The sequence below is a fragment of the Coloeus monedula genome (genome assembly GCF_965178545.1).
Source record: "Coloeus monedula genome assembly, chromosome: 2".
NCBI classification, from domain to species: Eukaryota; Metazoa; Chordata; class Aves; order Passeriformes; family Corvidae; genus Coloeus; species Coloeus monedula.
Window position 1 is genome coordinate 120,062,730 of NC_138782.1, and position 26,352 is coordinate 120,089,081.

Here is a 26,352-nt window from a genome sequence, read left to right on the forward strand (position 1 = left end):
ACCTCCGTGTGTCTGGTCACACCCCTGTGCCCAGTCACACCCCTGTGTCCATACACACCCGGTGTGTCCGTGCACACCCCTGTATCCATACACACCCCGTGTGTCCGGTCACACCCGCTGTGTCCGTGCACACCCCTGTATCCGTACACACCCCGTGTGTCCATACACCCCCCCGTGTGTCCATACAACCCCCATGTATCCATACACACCCCCCGTATCCATACACACCCCGTGTCTCCGGTCACACCCCCGTGTCCGGTCACACCCCCGTGTCCATACACCCCCCCGTGTATCCATACGCACCCCGTGTGTCCGGTCACACCCCCGTGTCCGGTCACACCCGCTGTGTCCGTGCACACCCCTGTATCCATACATCCCCCCGTGTATCCATACATCCCCCCGTGTATCCATACACACCCCCGTATCCATACACACCCCGTGTGTCCGGTCACACCCGCTGTGTCCGTGCACACGGCCGGGAGCGCTGCCCGCGCGGATCCAGCGATGGGCGTGGTCATGTTAATAAGGGGGCGTGGTCATGTTAATGAGAGGGAGTGGTGGGGGCACGGTCAGGGAGGGGGCGTGGTCGGGCAGGAGCGGCGACGCCCGTGCTGCTGCGGCCGTTGCCGAGGCGCCAGCCAATGGGGGGGCCTGTTGCTTGGAGGCGGCAGCCAATGGCCGCGCGCGTTGCTGTTGCCGGGCGGCCCGTACCGGCCGTCCCGGGGCCGTCCCGTGGCGATGCCGGTCCCGGCCCTGCCGGGCCATGGAGATCCGCTGCGGGGGTCTCCTCTTCAGCTCCCGCTTCGACTCGGGGAACCTGGCACATGTAGAGCAGGTGCGGCCGACAGAGCTGGGGGGCGGCCCCGCCGCCCGCGCCAACGCTCTCCCCCCCGCCGACTACGAGTTCAACGTGTGGACGCGGCCCGACTGCGCCCACACTGAGTATGAGAACGGCAACAGGTACCGGTGGGCGAGAAAACGGGGAAGGGGCGACTGGTACCGGGCGGGGGGCCCAGGGGGGGCTGGTGCGGTGTGGGGGGGTCGGTGGGGCTGGGGGGCTGAGGAAAGGGGCTGGGGAAGGCGGTGGCGTCAGGGGTGCCCTGGGAGAGGGTTCGGGGGGTCTGTGCCCTCCCCGGGGGTCTAACGGGCTCCGGCGGGACGGGGCGGTTCCACGTGGGTGTGCCTCGGGAAGAGGGGTCCGTGGGGTTGGGGGACTGAGGAAAGGGGCTCGGGGAAGTAGCGGGCTCAGAGGTGCCCTGGGAAGGGGGTCCAGGCAGTCTGGGTCCGCCTCTGCTGGGGCTCTGACAGGCTCTTGGTGGGGCCGGCTGGGTGGGTGGAAGAGACACCGTCGAGGTCAGGGACCCGCGGGCAGGGGCTGAGGCGGCGCCGCTCCACCCCTCCCCAGGTCCTGGTTCTACTTCAGCGTGCGGGGGGGGGCCCCGGGGAAGCTGATCAAGCTGCACATCCTGAACATGAACAAGCAGAGCCGGCTGTACGCGCAGGGCATGACCCCCTTCGTGCGCACCCTGCCCGTGCGCCCGCGCTGGGAGCGCATCCGGCAGCGGCCCAGCTTCCAGGTGAGAGCGAGGGGTGTTCCCCGCGCTGGGTGGGGGTCGGGCAGCCAGGGGCCCTGTGCTCGTGGCAGGGGCAGCTCTGGGAGCGCAGACAGCCTTTGCTTCCTGCACTGGAGTGACCCCCAGCTTCTGCTGGGTTGGTGGAGCAGCTGGTTTGTTACTGGTATCTCCGAGGGAGGGATAGAAGCAGCAACAGCCCATTCCCAGGGCCACATTCAGGAGAGCTGGGGCTGGGCATAGGCTGCCATGGGGTGTTTTCCCTGGGGGAATGTGAAACTCCATCCCAAGCACTACCTGTGCTTCCCGTCCCCTTCACTGGGTGGCCTGAAAACAGCTCTTTGTGACAGCAGGTGCTGCTGCCCCGGTGAGGGGCACATCTGGAGGGTGGGGGGAGCCCTGGGGGGCACAGCTGAGGCGTGAGACTCCCAGGAGGTTTCTCTGGTCTGGTTGGAACTGCCCAGGGGAGTTGTGGTCTGAGCCCTCCTTGTTCTGCATGCCCTGCTGTGGGGAAGCAGCAACCCTCCCAACACCCCACTCTGAAGTAGAGAACAGGAGCTAGAGAGAATTGCTTAGTCCTGGCATGGTTTGAGTTGGAAGAAACCTTAAAGCTCATCTTGTTTCCATACTTGCCATGGTCAGGGGCACCTTCCACTATCCCAGGTTGCTCCAAGCCCTGTCCAACCTGGCCTTGGACATTTCCAGGGATCAAACATCCCTCCCTTTTCCTGACGTGGGATAGGACAAGTGGGGTGAACAGAGAGCCAAAGGCTCTGCAGGGAACAGACCAGCATATCTCGACATGAGCAGAGCCAGCTGGGCAGAGATTCCCATGGGCATGGCCAAGGGTGAGTGGCCACGGGCACCCCCAATGCCTGATGGGGGCCAGAGGAGAGCAGTGGGGGTGCGCTAGGGTGGCTCTGCCCCTGTGCCTGTGCCCAGGCCTCTGCGTGTCCGTCGCAGGTGGTGGAGACGCAGTTCGTGCTGTCCTTCGTGCACCGCTTCCTGGAGCACCGCGGGGCCACCACCTACTTTGCCTTCTGTTACCCCTTCTCCTACACTGACTGCCAGGACATGCTGGCACAGCTGGACGGCCGCTTCCAGGACTGCAAGCACATGTCCCCCAGCAGGTGTGCCCCTCACGTCCCCTTTCCTGGCTTTTGTCCCACCTTCCTGGCTTTCACACCTTTCCTGGTCTGTGTCTGCTTGTGTTTTTTCCCATGGGGAAGCTCTGTCTGCAGCAGGAGGGTCTCTGTGTCCTCCCTGTCAGTGCCTGGCCCATGCTTCTCTGTGCCCCAGCTCTGCACAAGCAGTGGCAGCAGCTTGCCCTGAGCTACCCACGGGATTCCAGAGGATCCCTTATTGTTCTGGAGCCCAGTCCCTCCTGCCAGAATGGGTTATCTCCCTGGTGGGATGAATCCCTCAGTGCCCTGTTCTGCCTGCTGGGATGCGTTATCTCTCTGAAGGGGTGACCTGACCTCTGCCGGGTCTGTCTGTGCATGAGCTGATCACCGCTTCCACAGCGGGGGGGCATTGGGCAGGGCAAACCCCAGCCCTGGGCCTTCCTCCTTGCCCTGAAGGAACAGCTGCTCGTGTCCCCAGCAGCCTCTGAGGGTATCTAGCAGTGAACAGCCCAGATGTGGGGGTGGTCCTTGTGGGGCTGGGGCCGCTCAGCTCCCAGGGCGCAGAGCTCGGGCTGCGGGTGCGGACAGCATTCCCAACCCAGCTGGGAGCCCCCTCGCTCCTGGGGCTGGCTGAGATCCCTTCTCTCCCTGCAGCCCCCTCGACTCAGTCTACTACCACCGGGAGTTGCTCTGCCACTCTCTGGACAAGCTGCGTGTGGACCTGCTGACCATCACCTCATGCCACGGCATGCAGGAGAAGCGGGAGCCCCGGCTGGACAAGCTTTTCCCAGACACCAGCACACCCCGTCCACGCTGCTTCACCGGAAAGAGGGTGAGAGACCGTGCTGGTGTCAGGGCTGGGCCAGGGACGGGGGGGCCAGCAGCCCCTGTGGTGGCCCATGTGTTGGCACCTTACTGCAGCCCCCATGTCTGTGACCAGAATGGTGTCATGTCCCCAAGGGCTGGAGCATTTGGGCAGAGTTGTGGAGCAAAGTCTGTGGGACTCTTCCCTATCTCAGTATCCTGGGGCAAGCAGGACACCTCCCTCACCCCGTCTATTTGTCCCCAGGTGTTTTTTCTCAGCAGCAGAGTCCACCCAGGAGAAACCCCCTCCAGCTTCGTCTTCAACGGCTTCCTGGACTTCATCCTGCGGGAGGAGGATCCCCGTGCCCAAATGCTGCGGCGGATGTTCGTCTTCAAGCTCATCCCTATGCTGAACCCCGACGGGGTGGTGCGGGGCCACTACCGGTGAGTGCAGAGCCTGGCCGGGCTCTCCTGCCTGGGAGCCTGCTTTGTGTTTTCGTGGAATCGTTTGGGTTGGAAAAGTCCTCCGAGACCATTGAGTCCAACCATTCCCCCAAGAAAAAGAAGCAGAAGCCATTTATTTGAATATTGATTGATAGATGTGAGTAAAAGGTGAGTGTCCTTCACTGATGGGTGTAGATATGGAAAAGGCTGTGAGTTTGCTGAAGAAGGGATCTCAGAAAGCTGGTAAAGTTTATAAAAATCATAGAATCCTGGATTCACTTGGGTTGGAAAAGCCCTGTGAGACCATCAAGTCCAACCATCCCCCAGCACTGCCAAGGCCACCACTAAGCCATAGCCCCATGTGCCACATCCACATGGCTTTTAAATCCTTCCAGGGATGGGAAATCCACCCCTGCCCTGGGCAGCCAGTGCTAGGGCTAGACAGTCCTTTCCATTAAGAAATTGTTTCCAATATCCAGCCTAAACCTGCCCTTCAACTTGACGCTGTTCCCTCTGCTCCTGTCCCTTGTTCTCTGGGAGTAGAGCCTGACCCCCACATGGCTCCATCCTCCTGTCAGGGAGTTGCAGGCAGTGTCAAGGTCCTCCCTGAGCCTCCTTTTCTCTAGGCCAAGCCCTTCCAGCTCCCTCAGCCACTCCTGGTGCTCCAGCCCCTTCCCCAGCTCCGTTCCTGTCTCTGGGGAGGATCATGCAGGGCTCTGCCACATTGAGGTTCTCAGTGCTCTGTCACCTTCTGGCGATGAGGGGTTGGTTTGGCCATTGTACTCCAGGACAGAGCCCAAAGCCCTTGGCATTCCAAGGTGAGCTCAGCTCTGCTGGTGCACCCTGGAAGGTCCTGACATCTCTCTGCTCTCTCTGTGCAGAACCGACTCCCGTGGGGTGAACCTGAACCGGCAGTACCTGCACCCCGATGCCGACCTGCACCCCGCGGTGTACGGGGCCAAAGCCGTCCTGCTCTACCACCACATCCACAGCCGTGTCCTGCCGGGCTCTCCGGACTGGAGGACGTTTGTCTCCCCACTCAGCACCAACTTGCTGAGCATAAAATCTCCCAACTGTCCCATTCCGGCCGTGGAGGCCACATTATCAGAGCTGGACAAAACCAACAACCTCCGCAACTCCCCTGGCACCTGGCATGCCGGCACCCACTCCTGCCCGGCTCAGGACACCCGGCTGTCAGACAGCTCAGACCGAGCCACCTGGATCCTCCCATCGAGCCACACCAGCGAGCACTGTGAGGAGGGGCCGTGGAGGCCTCCCCCATCCCCTGTCCCCGAAGCTGCTGAGCCCCCAGAGCCCATTGCGCCCCGGGACAGTGGCCTGGCCTACTACGTGGACCTGCACGGCCACGCGTCCAAGCGCGGCTGCTTCATGTACGGCAACAGCTTCAGCGATGAGAACGACCAGGTGAGGGCACAGCCGGAGTCCGGGCTGCTGCGGCTGCTGGGAGAGGGGCATGGAATTCCCTGTCACAGTTCCTTCCTTTTCCTTCTCCTTTCCTTCCTTCTCTTTTCATTTCTTCTTCCTCCTTTCTTCTTCTTCCTCCTCTCTCTCCTCCCCCAGTCGGGTGACCAGGGCAGCAGGAGGTCTCAGATTCCCCCTAGGAGCTGGCGTGGGCCAGCAGCCAGCTGCCCTCCTGAGGACTAAGAGTGGAGAAGAACCATGCCACTGGGCTCCCTCCTATCCTCCCAGCTGGCTGTCAGGAGAGCCCACTGGGAGTTGGGCAGGGGGTGGGCAGCATGCCCTGGGCGCAGCTGGAGCTTGTGAGACCCTGGAACTGTGGGCAGAGTGGGCCCAGCCGACCCTGGTACAACTCTGTGCTCGGCACTGGTCCCACTGGAGCAGGATGAGCAGCCAAGGGCCCCTGGTCACCCCTGCTGCTCCCTGCACTCTGCAGGTGGAGAACATGCTGTTCCCCAAACTCATCTCCCTGAACTCACCTCACTTTGACTTCACGGGCTGCAACTTCTCTGAGAAGAACATGTACGCCCGGGACAAGCGGGACGGGCAGTCCAAGGAGGGCAGCGGGCGTGTGGCCGTCTACAAGGCCCTGGGCATCATCCACAGGTAGGCTAGCACCAGGGGCCCATCCAGCCTGGCACTGAGTGCTTGTGCTAGGTGTGGGATGTTGGACAAAGGGGGAACCAGTTCCATGGGACAGATGCATCCCGCATGGCCCCAGGGCGTGTCAGCAGAGGTTGGGCTTGGTTGTGCCGGGTGCTGCCGTGTTCCTGAGACACAGGCTCAGCCAGGCTGCTTTCCTTCCTGTCCCTCCCCATCCCTCCTGCAGCTGCTTCTTCTCCCTGCTCTTGCATGGCTTTCTGAGGGGAATTCTCCTCTTTCCTGGGTGTTCCTGTCTGTATTGAGCCGTAATTAAGCAGAGTTGCAGTGGGCACAGCATCACCGTGGCTGTGTGTGAGATTCTAGCCTCAGTGATCCTGTGAGTCAGGGATACCTGTGATCCACCCCTCTCCCACATGGGATGGGATATTCCTGGCCCGTTCCTGTGCTGGGAACATATCACTGGGTGAGGCAGCCAGACCCACAGACTGGAGGTTCTCTCAGTTTCCTCGGTGCTTGCTGTGTGCTCCAGCTGCAGCTTCATGTCCAGCACCAGTCCAGCCCCACATGAACAAACACACACATGGGGCTTTGGGCTTGGGTCACTGGGGTACTTTGCTCTGTGACTGACCTGGAGCAGCCCAGGTTGGTGATCCAACAGTGACATCCCAAAAAGTTCTGGGAGTGCTCACGGTGCACGTGTGATCCCTCAGGCAGACTGGGACAGAGCTGCTCAGGTTTTCTGCTATACTGGCCCTGCAGCTGTCTCTGGGCAGTGGGACAGATGGGAGCCATCCCAACTGGCAGCTCCTAGCCCACACTTGTCCATCCCTTATCCTCTGGGAGGACATGCTCCAAGACACCTTGAGGGTCAGGGGAAGGGTGTGGCCACCCACTCCCTGGATTGTTGGTGTTGACATTAGATAATTCCCTTTTTCCACCCATCAGGGACCCCCCATTCCCCATCAGCTTCCAGAGGTGACCGAGAGGTCTCCTCACAGGGATCTTGGCACTTTGGATGACATCCATCCCGAGTTCCCATCATGCTGGTTTCTGGTACATCCCTGCATCCCCACACAGGGCATGGGCTGTTCCTGCTGTCAGAGGGTGCTGTCCTCAAAACCCTGCCACTTCCCCTGCACTTCTGTGTGCTTTGGAGCAGGGCCCCCTTCCTGGTGCAATGGGACCCCCTTTCCAGTGCCCTGAATCTGCTGAAGTGGCTCTCCCAGGGGAATTTGTGGGATGACCCCAGGCCTGCTGTGGGTTCGTGGGGTAACGGGGGCTCCCTCGTGCCACACAGCTACACCCTGGAGTGCAACTACAACACAGGGCGCTCGGTGAACAGCATCCCGGGGGCCTGCCATGACAACGGCCGTGCCAGCCCCCCGCCACCACCCGCCTTCCCCTCCCGATACACCGTGGAACTCTTCGAGCAGGTACAGAGGGCCCACTGGAGCCTGGGTGGGCTGGGATTTGGGGCTGGGGTTTCTTTCCTCCACTTGCTTTTCTGTCCCAAGCTCTAGGGAGCTGCCCCTCTCCCCAGTGCCCCCACTCCCTGGCATTCTCTGTTCCTGGAATCCCCCCTTCCTGGTATCCTCATTTCCCCTCATGCCCCCCTTCTCGTGGTGGCCTCTTCTCCCTGTGACCCCCTCACTGCTGCCCCTCTCCCCAGTGCCCCCCACTGTATCCTTCCTTCCCTGTGTCCCCCTTTCTTCCCCCATGCTTCCCTTCTTCCTATGGTCCCCTTACTCACTGTGCCCTCTCATGCTCACCAGTGCACCTTTCTCTTGTGTCCCACACTCTCCTGTTCCTCCTCTCTCCTCATGCCCTCCTCACCTGTGCCTTCTCCTGGGCAGGTGGGCCGGGCAGTGGCGGTGGCGGCACTGGACATGGCTGACTGCAACCCCTGGCCACGGATCGTGCTCTCGGAGCACAACTGCCTGGGCAACCTGCGTGCCTGGATGCTGAAGCACGTGCGGGGGCTGCGCGGCGCCAGCGGGGGCCCGCGGAGGAGAGGAGGTGCCAGGACCCCCCCCAGGAGCTCCACGTAAGGGCTGGCTGGGGCGAGCGCGGGAGCTGCAGGATAACGGCACTTAGCGATGATAAATGTCCCCAAGTGAGTCACTTGCCAGGGTCACCTGCCCTGGCCCTAGCTCTGCCAAGCTCTGGGAACTGCAGGCGTCAGTCCCTCTGCTCTGAGCCATCAGCAGAGAAGGGCAGAGAGTGAACTGGTTGGGATTCACCTGCCCCAGTAACCTGGGAAGTCTCTCCTGCATAAGCGCTAGACTGGGATGGGAGAGGCTGAGGGAGCTGAAGAGGAAGCTCAGGGGGACCTTCTTCCTCTCCTCAGCTCCCTGACACCAGGGTGGAGGCAGGTGGGGGTTGGGCTCTGCTCCCAGGGAACAAGGGACAGGACAACGGGAAATGGCCTCAGGTTGTGCCAGGGGAAGTTCAGGCTGGATATTGGGAACACTTTCTTCATGGAAAGGACTGTCCAGCGCAGGCTGGCCAGGGCAGGGGTGGAGTCTCCATTCCTGGAGGGATTTAAAAGCTGTGTGGATGTGGCACTTGGGGACATGGCATAGTAGTGGCCTTGGCAGTGCTGGGGAAGGGTTGGATACAATGGTCTCTGAGGCCTTTTCCGGCCTCAGCAATTCTGTGATCTGGGACTGGGGGTGAGGAAGTGGGAAAAAATGCTACTGGGACAGCAATGTATGGCACAGGGCACTGGGGCTGCAGCTCTCAGGGACATCCTGGTGGCATCCTTGTCCCCAGCTGCTCACCAGCTCCTGGGGAGAAGTCCAGAGCTCTGCCAGAGGTTGTGCCACGGCCGCTCAGCACTCGGTGCTGGGCTGTGATGGTGGGTGGGGGGTGCAGAGGGGAGCCCCCCTCACCGTGCTGGACTGACCCCCATCTCTCACCCCTCCAGTGGGCTGCCCACCTCGGCCTCTGACAACGCACTGGTCCGTGCCAGGAGCTTCAGCAACGGCACCAGTGGGAGCGGGGGCAGCCAGCAGGACTCCCCTCGGATCCGAGCCTCCCCCAGCTTCACCTTCGGCAGCCCCAGGCCCCCGGCTGTGGCCACAGCCTCCCAGAGCCCCCTGAGTGGCGGCAGCGCCCCGGCCCTGGGCAGAGGTAAGCCAGGCTGGGGACCCCTTGCACGCCTGCTGCAGCGCCTGTCGAGCTGCTGTGCGGGACCACAGCTCTGAGGGAGGTCGGCGCCAGCATGTCCTGGTCGGACGCAGTGACACTGGGTTTGTGTGGAACAGTGCATGTGAGGGGCCCCTGTCCCCACAGGAGGGTCCTGAGTCGGGTCAGGGCTGACACTGCACAGCAAGACCTTCAGTTTTACAGCCCAGCTGAGCTCCTGCTCCACGGGCCTCCAGCCTTGGCTGGGCAGGAGCTGCTGCTGCTCCACTGGGATGTGGGGGGCACTGGGGCTGCAGGGAGATGCCCCCCTCCCCAGGGCCACGGGGCTTCTGGAGAAGCCAGCACAGAAAACCTTTGCTCAACTTTCCACTGCTCCCAAGCATTCCTGAGGCCAGCAGGGACACACCAAAGTGCCTTTCTCCTCTTTAGGCACTGGCTGGGCAACAGTGGGTTGTGACCTGTGGCTGAGGTGAGGTGAGCTGGCAGGGCGCGCCAGGGGGTTTCCAACATGCAGACTCCCCTCTGGTGCGGGCTGATGTGCCGCAGTGCGGTGCCAAAGTCAGGCAAGGCCCTGGCTATGCCCTCTGTGCCGGCATTGCCACCATGGGGCAGGGGCTCAGGGCTGTGGGGGCAGGCAGTGGCACCCCTGTGCTCCCATCCACTGTGGGGCTCAGGCCTGGGGGCACCGTGCTCCAAAGCGTCCCAGTGCTGAGCTGGGGGCAGGTGCCAGCCTGTGTGCCTGGGTGTGCCTGAAGCTGTGCTTGTGTTGACCTCTGTGTTCCTCTGGTGTCTGTTGCATTGTCCTCGGGGTTTGCTGCCCAGCCTTCTGTCATGACTGTGTCTTGTCTGCCATGAGAACATGGTGGGGAGGAAATAAAAGGCTGATGTTCTCATGGGCACGTTGTTCCGTCTGTTCCTTTGGCCGGGCCCACCTGGAGCGACCCCTGGCCCTATCCCTGGCTGAAGGGACTGGGGACAGCTGGGGGTGTAAGCAGGAACAGACCGTGTTAGCCAGGGGGCAGAGCCTGGTCCATGGTGTCCATGGCACTGATTGGGTGGGGTCTCCTGCCTCCCTGGCCCATGGTCCCCACTGGCACAGCCTCCTCCAGCACAGTGACCAGCAGAGAGCCCTATGGCACACTGCACCCTCACGCTGCCTGATATTGGGACCCAGCTCTTCCTCCCCTACCCTGGCATCAGCTTGACCTGCTCCCTGCCTGCCCAATCCAGCTCTCCCGCCACCTTCTCCCACAGCGCCGCCACTCCCCACCTGCGAGGGGCCCAGCACTGGCGGCACCGCTGTGTCTACCCGGGGCTCGTGGCCCAGGGATGCTCTGACCCCGTGGCTTTGCCTTCTGAGCCCCATGCTGGTGCCCTCACACCAGCTGTGCCATCCCAGCCTCTGCACTCCCCAAGCAGCGGGGAAGGAGCCGAGTGTGTTCGGAGGTGTGATAGGGTGGGGGCTGGGATGGCACGGGGTGAAGACCCTGTTGCCCTGGTCTTGTCCCACCCTTCCCCTTCTTCCCCATGTCCCACTCCAGCCTGGCCACATCCTGGGGAGCCCAGACCTGTGTTCATGTTAGGGTGACAGGGTCTCTGCCAGACCCCCAGTCACACCCTCAGCTGCTGTTGGCCTTTGCTGGCTGAGGTTGGTCACCAGATTGTGCTGTTTTAGTCCAGGTGAAGCCAGCTGCCACTTGCCAGTACCTCCACTGGCAGCAGGGGTTTTGGAACATCCTGCCCAGCTCAGGCTCCTACTTGCAGGGTCCCATTTGCTGTGGTGTCTGGCCCTGGCTTCACCCCAGTGGGGAACATGGCCCCACCACCTCACATTTTCAGTGGGATGGGGAGAAAACTGGGTTGGGATTAAGACTGTTAAACCAGGTGAGCAGAAAGTGGGAGCAAAACTGAGGCAACTCAGGTGTTCCTTCGGTTCTGTCCACTGCAGCCAGGCCCCCAAACGCCTTCCTTTTTTCCCCCAGCTTGCCTGGCTGAGCAGTGTCCCATGCTCCAGGACATACCCTGGTTCAGAGGGCATGCCTGTGCCCCCAGGTCCTCACTCCTGGCTAAGCCTGGCCAGCACAGTCACACCAGTGCCATGGGAGTTCAAGCCAGGAACTCGGCTGGAGCTGGGGCCAGTGATGTGCAGAACCACCAGCAGAGCCGGGGCAGAGCCCGTTGCACCGGCAGTGCGGGCTGGGATTGAGCTCTGTGCCCATCACATCCTCCGGCCGGCGTCGGCCACTGCCAGGGCAGCCCCTCGGTGTTGGGCTGTGTGGGGGCCTGGCCCTGGCAAAGCTGGCAGGGAGGGGGACTTGGTGTGTGGCCACTGCAGGGTACCATGTCACTAGGCTGTGTCAATGTGCCCCATGATGCCTCCGTGCCCAGCATGGGCAGCTGGTGACTCTACCAGGGCACAGAGCCCCTCACCAACACGGGCTGAGCTCTGTCTCCTCTGTCACACAGGGACTCTGCCCACGGGCACCCGAGCAGCACTGAGCACCAGCCACAGACCACAGGAGGCCCAGCGAGGCATGGAAGAACCCCAGGATATGGCACCTCTGCAGGTATCAGAGGCACCAGCAGGGAGGGAACCTGGGGGTGCAGCAGGGCCTGTGCCCTGGGAGGGGGCTGCCCCGTGGCTCTGCTTGGCTGGGCCCTTTGGGGAAGACCTTTGGGGGCGACATGTTTGGCAGGCTGCCCCAAAGACTGGGAGCCCCTCAGGGGCTGGGAGCCTCTCCACCTGTGGGGCTGTGCCAGATATTTCTGTCCCGCAAACCTTTACCCAAGACATGGGGAAACCCCAGGGACAAAGACCTGGCACTGATCCTCCTCTCCCCTCTCCCACAGGTGCTCCCAGTGAAGCTGAGTGCCCGGAGAGCCCCAGAGAGGCCTGGGTAGGTGCTGCTACCAACTGTGGCGTGAGGTCATCTCAGAGCCCTTGCCGACAGCGGGGCAGTGGGAGCCCAGAGCAAAGCCCCCGCCAGGCAGAGGGAGCTGGGTGACCAGACACCCCCAGACAGGGGGCTGTGGGGCACGAGGAGCTGGGGCCGGCGGGAGCATTGTGCCCCACTGACACCACTCTCTGTCCCACAGGGCTCTGCCCGGAGGCCTCCGTGCCCCCCGTGAGAGTGCCGAGCACCGAGGGACCCTTCCTGTGCTGGCGCAGGGGCCCGTACCCCCAGGTACGGCCCCGCAGTGCCGGGGAGCTGCGGCACGGGCAGGGGTCCCCCGGCCCTGCACTGCCCCGTGCCGGCAGCACCTGGGCAAGGGCACTGCGGGCCCCCTGCCCACGCCGCTGCCCCCCACCACAGCACCCGAACACCGGTGCCCCCTTTCCCAGCTCCTGCCAGCAGCTCCTCTCCTCCTGCGCTGAGCCCCCCGCCCGGCCCGGCCGAGGGGCTCCCGTGCTCCCACCCCAGCCCCGCTCCTCCCCGCGGGCCCGGACGAGAGCCCCGGGCCGACGGGGGGGTTATGACGTCACACGGTTTTGTCGTGTATCATCGTGTTTCTGTTAAAGCTGGTTTGGAAGAAGCTCGGCCTCGCGCCTCTCGGGGCCCCGCGCTCGGATCCGCCGAGGCTCCGTGGCGCGGCCCCGCGGGAGGGAGGGGCGGCGGTGCCGGTGCCGGGTCATCGCCGTGCAGGGGTTCCCGGCGCTTCCCTCACTCCTGCTTCTTGGGGTTGTTGACGGCCACATAGTGGTAGAGGACGACGAGGAGGAAGAGCGAGACGCCCAGCATGTTGGCGAAGATGGCGAGCTGCACGTCCGTGATCATCCTGCGGGGGAGGGGGAAACACACGCGCTGGCATCCCGCAGGGACCTGCGGAGGGACCCCACCCGCAGCAGGACCCGCTGAAGGCCCCTCACGCCCCGACGCGGGTGCTCCTCCCCCAGCGGAACCCCGCGGCTCCCGGTCCTGCCTGGGGCTCCCGCTGTCCCCGGCTCGCGCTGTCCGCTCCGGGCCCGCCGCTCCGACACGTCTGCCTGCGAGCGCGCCACTTCCGGCCGCGGGGCACGGCGGGAGGCGCGCGGCCCTGGTGCTGACGTCACGGCAACCGGGCCGCGGCCGAGCGGTGGGCTCGTGACGTCACGGATCCGGGCCCGCCCCCGGGCCCGCCCCTCGCCCTCCGCCCCCTGGCGGCTGCCGCCGGCTCCTTCTCCATACAAGGCGCGGCGCGAGGGCGGGGGCGGGGCGAGCAGCCCGGGGCGGCCGCGGCCAATTAGCGCTAATGACACCAGTGACAGCTCATTACAGCTGCTGACAGCGGGCGCCGCCGCGGGGCTTTAGCGGGACGGGCTGCACTGGGCTTTGCTGAGACGCACTGGGGCATACTGGGGTATACTGGGGTGTGTGGAGGCACACTGGGCGACGCACTGAGCTGGAGTACACTGGAATGTGCTGGGACGTACTGGGGTGGGCCGGGGTGTATTGGGATACACACTGCAGGGTGGTCTCCAGCCGAGGGGTTCCAGCAGCGAGTCCCCCCGGGATCCCTGCGCCCCCAGCTGCGCTGTTCCCCCCGCTCGGCCGCAGGGCCCCAGCGCTGTCTGGAGTCCCCTCGAACACGGCAAAGCCACGACCCCCCGCAGCCCTCTGTGACCCCCCCCACAACCTCCGAGAGCACAGAGGAGGTGACACCATCCCTCCCCTGGGAGCAGCCACGGCTGGGTCCCGGCCAAGCCCAGCCCCGGGCCCCTCGGCTCCGCGTCCCCTTCCCCGGTGTCTCCCTCCCCCGCATCCCCCTTCCCCCATGTCCCTTTCCCCCGCCCCCTCCCCCCTCCAGCTGCCGGCAGCTGTTTGTGCTTAACCCACACTCGCGGCTCCCCGAGGGCGGGGGGTTCCCGCGCCCTGACGTCACCGTGGGGCCAGGGCCAAGGCGTGATGTCACCGCGAGGCTGTGACGTCACCGCGCGGTGCGGGGAAGCCATGGCATCACCGTGGGCTCAGGGCCACGGCGGCCCGGGGTGGCCGCGGTGTGAGCTCTGGCGTTCCAGTGCCCCCACTATTCCCAGCACGGTGTCAGGGTGGGGCTGGGGCCGTGGGGCAGCCCCCGGCTCGGTACTGGCACCGGGACGCATCACCTGGCACAGGGTCACGGGCACGCAGGGACGTGGCACTGCTGGATGTGATGGTGGCGGGACCTGTCGCTGCTGTGCCCGGTGCGGGGGTGAGGAGCGAGGGCACCGACGGTCGGGGACACACGGGGCACCGCGCGAAGCCGGTGCCGGAGCTGGTGCTAGTGGCGGAGCGGTGACCGTGGCGTGCCGGTGCCGCAGAGGTAGCCCCGGCCGCCTCGCTGGCCGCCCGCGCCCTGGCCCCCTGCCCGGCCTCTCTGGCTGCCCCAGCCCCGGCCCGGCCTAACGAGGAGCAGATGTGGCGGCGGCGGGGCCGGCGGGGGCCGCGGTGCCCGGCGCGGCCGGGGCGGGGGCGGCGGCGGGCAGGAAGCGGGGGGCCCCGGGGACCCCGCCGGCGGGCAGCGGCGGCGGGGCGGCTCTGGTGGCGAGGGGCTGGCCGAGGGGCGGCCGGGGGGAGGGCAGAGCCGAGCTGAGCCGTGCCGAGCCGCCCAGAGCCGCGGAGCCGCGACGGGACACCACATGCGGTCCTGAGCCGCGCCGGACCAGGCTAACCGAGCCGAGCGGAGCCGCCCCAGCCCAGCATGGCACCCTGGCTCTGGCCGTGCCTTCTGGCCGCACAGGCCCTGGCCGCCAACTTTCCCCCCCGGTATAGCCTCTACACCGGCGGGGCCGCCCCGCTCGCCCCCGGCCCGGCCGCGGCCCACAGCGGTGCCCGGGCCGCCAGCCGGCACAGGTAGGAGCCAAGAGCACCGGGACGCACCGGGACGACCCAGGCGGGAACCCCGGCACCGGCCAGGCACCGGCACGTGCCACGTCCAGCCCGGGGAGCGGCGGGTCCCGCCGGGGCTGGGGGCTGGGGGCTCCCCCGGGCCCGGAGCGGGTGGGCAGTGGGCGCACGTGGAGGGTGGGGGCCGCCGGTGCAGCGGGGCCGAGGATTCTGGGCCGATCTTTCTTCGGCATCCACGCGTGGGTCAGCGCTGCCGGAGAGGGGGAGAGGGGCCTGGACCTACCCTCTCCCCATCCTCGTCCTGTCTCGTGCCGTGGGCAGCGTGGGGCCGTGGGGCAGCCTGTGTCTGTGGTTCAGGGCGTTGCAGGGGCGCAGGGCTGGGGACGGCCCCACGCTGGCTTGGGGTCGCAACGTATTCACCGCGGGCACATCACCTCATCCGCAGGGCTGGAGCTGCCCCGGCCCCACGGTGGCCTCGGGGGGGGGATGGCAGGACATGGCCGTAGCCTGGGGTCCCTGGGGAGGGGCACCTCCGGCGCCGCCGTGGGGCACGGACACGGTGGAGCCGGTACCTGCGGCTTTGGGGGCTCAGCGGGGGCTCTCCACGGGTCGGGGTGTGCAGCCCTCCATCCCCGTGGCTCGGGGAGCACGGGGGGTGTCCCCATATCCTGCCCTTTCAAGGGAGCTCTGGTCCCATCCCACGCCTGGGGTGGGGACAGCCCCGGTGAGGGGCGGTGGGACCCCAGGGCAGCCCGGGGGTCCCAGGGCCTCGCGGGTGCAGGGCTGGGACCGGGGGGGAGACGAGGGGGGCCGTCGTCGGCGCAGGAATTCCTGGCGGCCCCCGGGGAGGAGCTGGAATCCAGCCGGGGCCTGAGGGGAACCAGCCGGGCTGACGGGAACCGGCCGCCGCACCGGGGCCCCGCGGCGGGGACCCAGGCCCAGGGGCCGCTCCCCGGGGGGCTGCTCCGTGGGGCTGGGGGCCCGAGCTGGGCTCCGGGCTTCGGGTCCGTACCATATAAGGCTGCGACGGGGTCCCTGCAACGGGGCCAGGCTGGAGTCCCACGCGGGGGGGCTGGGGTCCCCACAGCCTGTGGGGCTGGGCTGGGGACCCAGTGTGCGGCTGCCCCAGCCGCTCCTGGCCCAGCGGCACAGAGGGGGCAGGGAACACGGCGTCAGTGATGGGGCAGCACGCAGGGCGCCCGTCCCTGGGCCAGGCAGCGCAGGATCCACAGCACGGTGTGATGGGGTGTTGGCACCCTGCTCCTGGCAGAGCCCCATCCCTGAAGGGCTCCCCAGGGTAGCCGCATGGCTGGGGGCTGCAGCCGTTTCTGCGGGGTCGCCAGGCAGGGTTGAGGGGCAAGAGCCGGCCCATTAACCCGCCGCAATGGGCCATGACGGTGCTACCGGTAGGGCTGGTTGGGCAAGCACAGGAGCGCGCCGGGGGATGCGGGGTGTGCCTGGGGAGCTGGTGTGTGTCAGGGTATGCCTGGGGCGGGGGGTGTTGCTGGTGTCTCTGGCAGGGTGATGCCTGGTGCTTGCTCTATGCCAGGACAATGCCTAGTGTGTGACAGGATGCTGTGCATGTTGTGTGCCAGGACAATGCCTGCTGTGTGCTGGAATGATGCTAGGTCCATGCTAGGGCAATGCCAGTGGCTGCTCTGTGCCGAGATGGTGCCTCATGTATGCAGGACAGCACCTGGTGTGTGCCCAGATGATGCCCAGCATGTGCCATGCTCGGTCCATACCAGGACAATGCCTGGTGTTTGCCGGGATGATGCCCTGTGCCAGCGCATTCCGGGTGTATGCCCTGACCCCCTCTCTCCGGCAGGAACTGGTGTGCCTACGTGGTGACACGCAGCGTGAGCTGTGTGGTGGAGGATGGTGTTGAGAGCTTCATCAAGCCAGACTATCAGCCCTGCCCCTGGGGGCAGCTCCAGTGCCCCCGTGTCCTGGCGTGAGTGGGGTCGGGATGGGGCTGGAGGGCTCTAGAGGGGTTCGGGGCGTTCTGGGGGGCCAGCACAGAGCCAGGGCGAACCACGGCCATGCCGCCGCCACTGCTGTTTACCCATCCCGGGGTCATGTTTACTTTTGCGCAAGTCAGTGGCCTCAAGTGGTGCTGGAGGGTGACCGGCCACTGTCCCCCCCATCACGTGCAGCCAAAACCCTGGGGCACCCCGCAGCTCTCTGGACCAGTGATGGGATGGCACTGGTGTTGGGGTGATACTGGTGACAGGGTGACAGGGCCGGGCAGGGGTAGCCCCCCTGACCACTGGCCGTTGAGCAAGAGACCGGCGCTGCTGGGTCAAGCTACAGCCTGTGCTGGCTTTGGTCCTCTGGGGCAGCCCCACACCCCTCCTGGCCCCCCCCAACCCCCTGTCCCCTCCGCCTGCAGGTACCGCAGCTTCCTACGGCCCCGCTACAAGGTGTCCCAGCGAACGGTGTCGGAGCTGGCCTGGCGCTGCTGCCAGGGATACTCGGGCCCGGACTGCAGCGAGGGACCCTCTCCAGCATCTCCCCAGCCCACCGGCCGTCCCCCTCCCCGGCCCGGCCGCCCCACACTCTCTGGCTTCGGCAACCCCCTCAGTGGCCTGGGGGGTGAAGGTAGTGCTGGGGAGGGGGATGCGGTGGTGGGGAACGCGCTGGTGGGGGAGTGTGTTGCGGTCGTGACCGTGACGCTGACCCTGGCGGTGCATGGCAGGTGGCGGAGACACGGAGAAGGTGCGACGGCTGGAGGAGCAGGTGCGGCGGCTGAGCGAGCAGCTGGAGGAGCTGCGGGCCGGGCAGGAGCCGCCCCGGGCGGCAGTGGAGGGGCAGCCCGGGGGCGAGCAGCCGGCTGACGGCCCCCCCGCCGAAGTGCGGGAGGCGCTGAGCCACCTTCAGCGGCGGCTGGAGGAGCTGGAGACCCGCCTGCGCCGCACCGAGGGCGGCCGGGATGGCCCAGGGGGGCCGGGGGGCCCCGGGACGGCGGCGCTGCATGAGCTGGAGCAGCGGCTGCAGGAGATGTGCGCGGCGTGCACGGCCGGCACGGAGGGGCTGCGGCGGCAGGCGGCCGAGGACCGGGAACGGATGCGGGCACTGGAGAAGCTGGTGGGCTCGGTGGACCAGCGCAACAGGGATGCAGTGGAGTCGGTGCAGCGGCACATCAGCAGCCTGAGCAGCCGCCTGGCCCCCGCCCCTGTGGCCCCCCCGTCCCCGGACCTGCTCCGTCGCTTGGCCGAGCTCGAGCGGCGGCTGGAGGGGCTGCCGGTGCCGGCGGCGGTGCCGGGGCCGGGACAGGTGCTCGCGCGGCGGCTGGCTGAGCTGGAGGGGCGGCTGAACGCTTCACGCGCCGGCCCGTGGCCCTCCGAGCCCGAGGGGAGGCCGGGTGGGCTGTCGGGGCGCCTGGCCAACCTCAGCCGGGCAGTGGAGGGGCTGGTGGCGAGTGGGGCACAGCGCGGCGCCCGTCTGGACCAGCTCGAGGGGCTGCTGGCCCGCTGCGGCCCGCCCTGCCCAGGCCAGGACGGGGTGCTCGGCCCCCACCTCCGGCAGCCAGAGGACACCGAAGGTCTCTGGGGGGACGAGCTGGCTGGGACCCTGGGAGGGCTGCTGGGGGCGCGGGGGGAGGCGCTGGCCGAGGAGCTGGAGCAGCTCCGCAACCGGACAGGGCGGCTGGAGGCGGCTCTTGGGGACCTGAGCGGTGACCCCTGCTCCCGGCCCTGCGCCTCGCTGCCCCCCCGGGAGCCGGAGCAGCTCCAGCCCGGCCCCACAGAGCCAGAGGAGCTGGATGCACCGCTGGAGGGGTTCGGTGTCTTTAGGGGCACGTCACCCTCGGAGCTGCGGGTGCTGAGGGGGGAGCTGGCAGCAGCGCTCTCGGCCCTGAGCAGGCTCAATGCCACGGTGGAGGGGCTGCAGGACGCGCTGGAGCAGCAGGACACCCGGCAGCGCCAGCTGGCCGCCGTCACCGACCGCGTGGTGGCCGAGCTGGACCAGGCAGCGGCAGCGTCGGCGGCGCGACAGGCTGAGAGCGAGGAGCGGCTGGAGGCGCTGGCGCGGGAGCTGGCGCGGGCCGGGGGCTGCCCGGCAGGGCTGGAGCCACGCGTGGCCAAGCTGGAGGGGGTCTGCGAGCAGCTGGAGGCGGTGGCCGGGGGGCTGCGGGGCGTCCGCGAGGGGCTGGGCCGGCACGTGGCCGGGCTGTGGGGCGCCGTGCGGGACCTGAACGCCACGGCCCGCGCCCAGGCCGCGCTGCTGGACAAGGCGCTGGACCTGCCCCCCAGGCTCGGCGCCCTCAACGCCAGCCTGGGGCACCTGCGCGGGGAGCTGCACCGCCTGGCACAGCTGGAGCGACACGGTGCGGGGGCACGGGGGGGGACGCGGGAGGCTGCGGGGCTGCAGGGACGTGGGGGGACGTGGGGCGTTGCAGGGGGCGTGGGGCTGCAGGGATACGGCGAATTGTGGGGGTAAGGGACTGGGGGGGATGGGGGCGTATGGGGCACCATGGGGGCTCCGGGGGGACGGGGCATCCCGGGTCTGTGGGGACATGGGGATATGGGGCATGGTGGGCACGTGGGACTGCGGGAACGGTGGTGGAGGTGTGGGGGCACGGGGATGTGGAGACACGGGGTCACCAGGGAGTGCAGCAGTGGGGTGCGGGGAGGCAGGGGCTTGGCTGGGTGGTGCTGCGGTGTGGGCACACAAGACCACAGGAGGATCCCAGCTGTGGAGCTGCAGCATGTGGGGACAAGGGGAGATCACACATGGGGGCACCAGCCATGGGGCCAAGGTGGCTCTAACCCCTTCCTCCCTCCAGGCCCCCCCGGTCCCCCTGGACCTGCTGGCCCCATGGGCGAGACAGGCCCTCCTGGCCCCGCTGGGCCCCCTGGCAAGGATGGAGAACAGGGTCCCGTGGGCCCCCCCGGTAAGGCTCAGCCCCCCCATGTGCCCCGACCACACGGGTGTGGCCAGACCCCATCCCCAGGGGTCCCACCCCAAGCTGGCCCTGCAGCCCCTCCTCATCTTTCCTGCAGGGCTGCCCGGAGAGAAAGGTAGGGCTGGGGCTAGGGGTGCAGGGAGGACCATGGAGAGCTTGGAGGCACGTGGGGAGCTGGGAGGGGCTGCAGACTGGGGGTCTGCAGTGGGAGCGGGGAGCAGTCTGGGTTGGCATGGGCAAGCACAGGGCACTGGGTGGCTGGGGAGCAGAGGGGCTGGGCACATGGTGGAGACGTGTGGTCAAAGAGAGGCATGGACACTAAAGGGGAGGGTATGGAGGGGTCAGGGGGTGTGGCTGCTGGGCTCGGGGGACAGGGGCTGCTGGGCTGCGGAGGGTTAAGGGGGCGAGGGAAGGCGGTACAGGGGTGCCATATCCTGACACCGTGCCCAGGCGAGGTCGGGGAGCCGGGCTCGGTGTCCCGCGTCGCTTTCTCGGCTGCCCTCAGCACCCAACGCACGGAGCCAGGCACCGTCCCCTTCGACCAGGTGCTGCTCAACGACGGTGGTGCCTACGATCCCGAGACAGGTGAAAGCCCACGGCACAGTGGGGGTGCACTGGGGGCTGTGGGATGGTTTTGAGGTGAGGGATATTGCAGTAGGGGCTGTGGGGTAGGAGGGAGCTGCAGAGTCATGGGGGGAGCATGATGCCAGGTGTGAGGGCGGCCAGGGCTTCTCAGATGGTGCCGTGCCTGTCCCAGGATGCCCCGCTGACCTTGGGGTGCTGCAGGAGATCCGAGAAAGCCCGTTCTGGGGGCACCAGGGGTCCCTGGAGGTCCCTGATCCACTCTTCCTGTCGTAGGCACATTCACAGTGCCGGTGCCCGGGCGGTACCTGGTGAGCGCAGTGCTGACGGGGCACCGGGGCGAGGGGCTGGAGGCCGTCCTGTCCCGCTCTGGCCATGGCATTGCCCGCCTGGACTCAGCTGGGTTCCAGCCCGAGGGGCTGGAGAAGGGGCCGGTGGCCGCGCAGGTCCCCAGCCCCGGTGCCCTTGGCGTCTTCAGCCTGCTGCTGCCGCTGGCGGCCGGCGAGACGCTGTGCGTGGACCTGGTGTCGGGGCGCCTGGCCCACGCACCCGACGAGCCCCTCACCGTCTTCAGCGCCGCCCTGCTCTACGACTCCGACGAGCCCTAGAGCTGCCGGGTCCCCCGCGGGGGCACAGCCAGGCCGGGGGGTCCCCACGCCCTGCCGGGACCCCCACCCCCCACCCCCTTATTTATCAGCACCCCCCAGCCCTTGCTGTCCCACCGTCACACGCCCCTGCCCCACACCGCCCACCCTGGACGCCCTGGCCTCCCACGCCGCCCCACGGCCCCCGGCCCCCCACTGCCCCCCCAATAAAGATGCGGCACTGGGTTTTGTACCCATGGCTCTGGTTCCATCCCTCACCCAAGAGGGACATCGTGGGGAGGGGGGCTGGTCCCTGCCAGGTGTCACCATGGCACCGAGCTCCATCGTGGCCCCAGCAGTGTCATCCCTGTGCACTGCAGGGTGGGGGTTTGGCAGGGGCGTGAAGGGGATTTCCAGCTGTTGTGGTGTGACTGGGACGGTTCTGAGGAGACTGGGAGGTGCTGGGACCTTCCAGGTGCTGTAGTCACGTCCTGGTGTGCTGGGGCACCCTCCAGTGCCCCGTCACCCCCGGATGATGATGGGTGTGCTAGCTGGGGTCTGGAGCTGGTGGGGGTGACAGGCGGTGGTACCTGCCCAGGGAAGGTCCTACAGAACTGCCTGGCTGCTGAATCACCCCCGGGGCTGGTTTCACCCCCTGCCATTGGGTCGGCCGTGGGTAACCCCATTCTTACACTTCATCACTTCACTTGGCTGTTTCCTGGCCTGGCCTGCCAGGGCGCCGGGGTACTGTGCCCACCACTGCGCCCTGGGAAGGGGCGGGATGGTGGAGGTGGGAGGGCCCAGGGGTATGGATGGTAGCCCAGGCTCCAGGCTGGGTGCGTTTGGGGGTGTTGATCGTAGAACAGACTCCAGGCTGGGTGTGGGGCACTGGCACCTCCTCAGAGATTTAAGCAGTTTTGGTCATAGTTCCTGTGCCGATACTTCAGTGCAGAAACATCAGGATTTGGGGCCAGGCAGAGGCAGGTGTCCAACCCCAGTTTGTGCCCCAGCTGTCATGGGAGCTCATTAATGGTGAGGTTGGGACTGAGCCTTTTGTCCTCAGGTGCTCTTGGCATCTTCAGTGCCATTGGCAGGTGAGCACCAGGGACACTGTCTGTCTGTCTGTCTGTCTGTGTCTGGGTTCTTTAGCAGTTCATTGGGGGTTGGTGTGGGAGAGGGCCACGGTGTGGCTGTTCTGTTAATGCAGCTCCACTGTTGGTGATGTGTAAAAAATGTGTGAGAAAATATCATCAAATCACTTTCAGGACCATCCAGTGCTGCCCCCTCCTGTGGGCAGGGACACCTCCCACTGTCCCAGGCTGCTCCCAGCCCCAATGACCAGCCTGGCCTTGGGCACTGCCAGGGATCCAGGGGCAGCCCCAGCTGCTCTGGGCACCCTGTGCCAGGGCCTGCCCACCCTCCCAGGGAACAATTCCTTCCCAGTATCCCATCTAACCCTGGCACTGGGAAGCCATTCCCTGGTGTCCTGTCCCTCCAGGCCCTTGTCCAAAGTCCCTCTCCAGCTCTCCTGGAGTCCCTTTAGGCACTGGAAGGGGCTCTAGGGTCTCTCCAGAGCCTTCTCCAGGCTGGACATTCCAAGCTCTCCCAGCCTGGCTCCAGAGCAGAGGAGCTTCAGCCCTTGGAGCATCTCCGTGGCCTCCTCTGGACCCACTTTTACCAGTCTGACTTTAGGATCAGTGGGATCCCTGCTCACAGGCAGTCATTCTGGCACTGCACAGCCAGGCTGGGGCTCTGGTTCTGTCCTGCCCTGGGGCAGTAAATCCAAACGTGAGCAGATTCTTTGGGAAATTGTTTCTGTGGGATGGCATTCCCACTGTCAGCAGGAGGTGGAGATCCAGAGCCATGACAGTAATTCTTGGGGAGGAGGGAATTGAAAACTACAAAGGGCTCAGTCTTTCTGTATTCTCCCTCCACTGTGTCCACTTGAAAGATTCCCTATCCCATCCTGGGATCATCCCTGGGCGATGACAGCTCTGGCCCCTCACTGCCCATGGGGTGCAAAGGGAAGGAGAGATTCCTGCTGGTGACTTTCTAAGAGTTACCAATCTTAGAAGGATCATTTTCCTTCTAATCATGAGAAGAAAGAGTTTTATAAGGAAAATGGGTGTGAGAGTCCTCCTACAACTCCTAGAATCATGGAATCATTAGGACTGGAAAAGCCCCCTGCCACCATTGAGTATTCCTGACCATTCCTCCAGCACTGCCAAGGCCACCAGTGACCTTGGCCACAAGCACACAGCTTTTAAATTCCCCTAGGGACGGGGACTCCACCAGTGCCCTGGGCAGCTGTGCTAGGGCTGGACAGCCCTTTCCAGGAAGGAATTCTTCACAGTGCCCAACCTGAACCTCCTCTGGCACAGCTTGAGGCCATTTCCCCATGTCCTGTCCCTTTTCCCTGGGAGCAGAGTCTGGCTGCCCCCTCCTGCCAGGGAGTTGTGCAGAGCCAGAAGGTTTCCCAGAGCCTCCTTTTCTCCAGGCTGAGCCCCCTCCCCAGCTCCCTCAGCCGCTTGTTGTGCTCTGGACCCTGTGCCCTTCCAGTCCCACGGGACTGTTCTGACCTGCCTGTTCTAAGCTGGATCGTTCTCATGGTTACCGCAGGGTTAACCCCCCTCCAGGGTCTGGGGATGGGCAGAGCCGTGCTGGGGGGTGCTGCAGGCTCCTTTTGGCACAGTAGGACGGGACTGAGGCAGCCGAGGAAGATTATCCTTTACCCATTACCCATTAACCTTCACTGTCCATGAATGCTTTCCAGCAAGTGGGGTGGACAATGAACCCACTGAGCAGGGGAAGATCAGCTGCTCTGGATCTGCTGCACCTGCAGATAACCTGGGCAGTGAGAGGGGTCCTAATTATTCCTGATAATTAGTCAGGCAAATCGTGTGCCTGAGGATGAGAGGGAGCCCAGGTGTGCAGGGATGTCCCACCTCGGCATCATTAACACCTGACATTGTAATTCCAGGGGAAGAATTGGAATAGAGGGATCGAGTGAAACTAAAATCACAGGTTGGAATGTCGGACATGTTACTCACTCCCAGGCATACCAAGGAACCAGCCACCCCCAGCACAGGGATCAGCACCCCCTGACCTCAAGAACCAAGGTCCCCCTTGACCCCAGCTCAGGGCTGAGGAATGTAGGGAGCTATGGGATCAGGGTTGGCATTGGGCATTTCCAGAGCTGTAATTCCAAGACATCCAGAGTCTCACTCCTGTGGTTCAGAGGCACCATGATGGCAACTGGAGAGAAAATACTCCAAACACTGACACCATCACAGTTTCAAGACGGGGAACAGCCCTTTTCCTCCTCTAAATTGAAATTAACCACGGACGTGTGCCTGGGCAGCTGCACAGGGAGTCCTGTCATGGGCCAGTATCAAAGGAAGCTTTGGTGCTAGGCTCTCGTATCCATCGGGTTTATTGGCACAGATCAATCACAGCATCTCGTGCCTCAAAAGAGGGACCCAGACAAAGAAACCCCTGGGGATTTCATGGAATGATTTGGGTTGGAAGGGACCTTAAAGCTCATCTCACTCCACCCTCTCCCATGGGCAGGGACACCTTCCACTAGACCAGGTTGCTGCAGGCACCTGAAAGGACCCATCCTGTGTGTGCATGTCCATATGTCCATATGTGTGTCTGTCTGTCCGTGTGTGTGTCCACGTTAAAGAAACTTCCCTGTCCGAGCATCCTGGAACCACTCTGGCAGTCACACTTGCAGCACCTGAGCTGCAGCTGCACCCGCCACGTTTCCCTGGTCAGACCAGCTCCCCTCAGCAGCTCAGCCCCAGGTTTCCCATCACAGTCTCAGATGTCCCAGTCTTCGAAATAATTTAATCTTGGTGAAATAACTAATAACAAAATAATAGCCCGAGGTGGTGCCTCTGAGAAAGGACCCCAAACAAAGGGTCCATAGTCCATCATCATTTTGAGTTGCCTCCAAATTTTCCCCTCATCTCTCGCCTGCTGAGCTATTCCTCTCATACACAAACTCAGGGACTGTCAGATTTGGCCCACGATCAGAGTCCCCACAGCACATTGTCCCTGTGGATGTGACAATCCTGCTCTTCCCAGAACATCCCTGCTGCATATCACCCCTGCAAAAAGCAGCCCGAGAATCTGGACTGACGTTGAGCCATTTTCCTCTTCCCAGCTGGGCTGCACATGCCAAAGCCCCCAGTTCTGCTCCATGTGCCTCCTCCACGCTGGGAGGGGTCCTGCTCCTGGTCTCTGTCCCTGGGTCCCCACAGCAGCCCTGGAATGGCACTGTTCATGCAGGATGATGTAACCATGGGGCTGAGCTGTGTGAGGGAACAACAGCTACCTCAGTCCGTGGGTTGCCTGGAATGTGCATCCCTTGCTCACATTGGTGATGCTCTTCTCCACCATCAGACAGGCATCAGCCTTGCTGGATTCCAGGTGTTCCTTCCTTTCCAGCCCCTTCCAGGTGCCTGTTGTGTGGCATTGGAGCTTGGCCCTGAGCACAGGCTGGTGCTGCCACTGCACCTGGAGCCACCTGTGACCACCTCTCCTGGGCCCTCACTCCTGTGGTACCTCTCCACAAGTGATTCTGTGTCTTAGTCCTTGGCTGCCTCAGTCAGAGGTTTAGTCAATTCTTCCAACCCAGGAATCCATGGCCAACAAAATCCCACACCTCGTATGTGCTTTTTGTGACCAGATGTGGGAGCTTAATCACGTTCTCTCTGGATCTGTCATTCACTGCCCCTTCCCCAAAATGAAGCCTAAATATTTCCCTTTCCTTTTGGCCCAGCTGAGGTTTGGATGGAGATGCAGCTGTTCCCTGTTCACAGGGCAACACATCCAGGCACTGCCACCTCTGTCCCATTTGCTACGGATAAACAGGAACCAACTCCACAGAGCCAACTGGCACAGGAATTTTGTATCTTGGTACCTTTTGTACCAGTCTATTAAGAGCCAAAATTCTCTGCAGATTCAAGGGGTCAAACCTTCAACCACCGGAAAACCCCAGCAGAACCTCAAAAGCATTTTCTCATTTCTTCTTTTAAGTATCCAAAGCCTTTTCCTTCCCTCCTCCATGAAGGGGCCATACTAATCATCAGGCACCAGAACCCCTTTCCTGCTTGTGGGGGGACTCTTCAGATCATCCTCCTGGAAGGAAATGAAACCGTTTCCCCCAAGTTAATATAAATAACATTAATTTTAAAATTCAAATGGTTTCCAGTTGCTGTGTGAATGCAGCAAACCAGGCACAGGTGATGCCTTCAGTTATGGACAGAACACAAAAATTCCTCAACAACAACCACACGT

General features: G+C 64.4%; 3 protein-coding genes across 3 annotated transcripts; 2 read left to right on the plus strand and 1 right to left on the minus strand.

Moving 5' to 3' along the window:
- Positions 1–763: 763 nt before the first annotated feature.
- Positions 764–12,548, plus strand: AGBL5 (AGBL carboxypeptidase 5; the record flags this gene model as incomplete). The annotated part of the gene is made up of 13 exons (XM_082303032.1): positions 764–960; positions 1,406–1,577; positions 2,535–2,701; positions 3,350–3,527; positions 3,765–3,943; positions 4,825–5,368; positions 5,859–6,028; positions 7,323–7,458; positions 7,879–8,069; positions 8,952–9,157; positions 11,639–11,739; positions 12,023–12,069; positions 12,269–12,548. The coding sequence occupies 13 exons, from the start codon at positions 764–766 to the stop codon at positions 12,546–12,548; spliced, it is 2,568 nt and encodes an 855-aa protein (XP_082159158.1).
- A 112-nt stretch (positions 12,549–12,660) lies between these two features.
- OST4 (oligosaccharyltransferase complex subunit 4, non-catalytic) lies at positions 12,661–13,227 on the minus strand. Its single transcript, XM_082301196.1, has 2 exons — positions 13,094–13,227; positions 12,661–12,949 (listed from the first exon to the last, which is right to left on the minus strand). Exon 2 carries the CDS (start codon positions 12,946–12,948, stop codon positions 12,835–12,837), a length of 114 nt encoding a protein of 37 aa, XP_082157322.1. The 5' UTR covers position 12,949; positions 13,094–13,227; the 3' UTR covers positions 12,661–12,834.
- Positions 13,228–14,746: 1,519 nt separating this feature from the next.
- On the plus strand, positions 14,747–21,095 carry EMILIN1 (elastin microfibril interfacer 1). Its single transcript, XM_082276726.1, has 8 exons — positions 14,747–14,982; positions 16,805–16,930; positions 17,369–17,577; positions 17,675–19,303; positions 19,763–19,870; positions 19,980–19,997; positions 20,333–20,467; positions 20,741–21,095. Exons 1-8 carry the CDS (start codon positions 14,831–14,833, stop codon positions 21,070–21,072), a joined length of 2,709 nt encoding a protein of 902 aa, XP_082132852.1. The 5' UTR covers positions 14,747–14,830; the 3' UTR covers positions 21,073–21,095.
- Positions 21,096–26,352: the final 5,257 nt, after the last annotated feature.

What these genes read in the sequence shown, in the direction of transcription:
- OST4 (XM_082301196.1), bottom strand. Translation starts at nt 12,948, where the DNA reads ATGATCACGGACGTGCAGCTCGCCATCTTCGCCAACATGCTGGGCGTC.
- EMILIN1 (XM_082276726.1), top strand. Translation starts at nt 14,831, where the DNA reads ATGGCACCCTGGCTCTGGCCGTGCCTTCTGGCCGCACAGGCCCTGGCC. An exon ending in CAGTGCCCCCGTGTCCTGGC is followed by an intron (nt 16,931 to 17,368) that starts GTGAGTGGGGTC and finishes CTCCGCCTGCAG; the next exon opens with GTACCGCAGCTTCCTACGGC. An exon ending in GGCACAGCTGGAGCGACACG is followed by an intron (nt 19,304 to 19,762) that starts GTGCGGGGGCAC and finishes TCCTCCCTCCAG; the next exon opens with GCCCCCCCGGTCCCCCTGGA.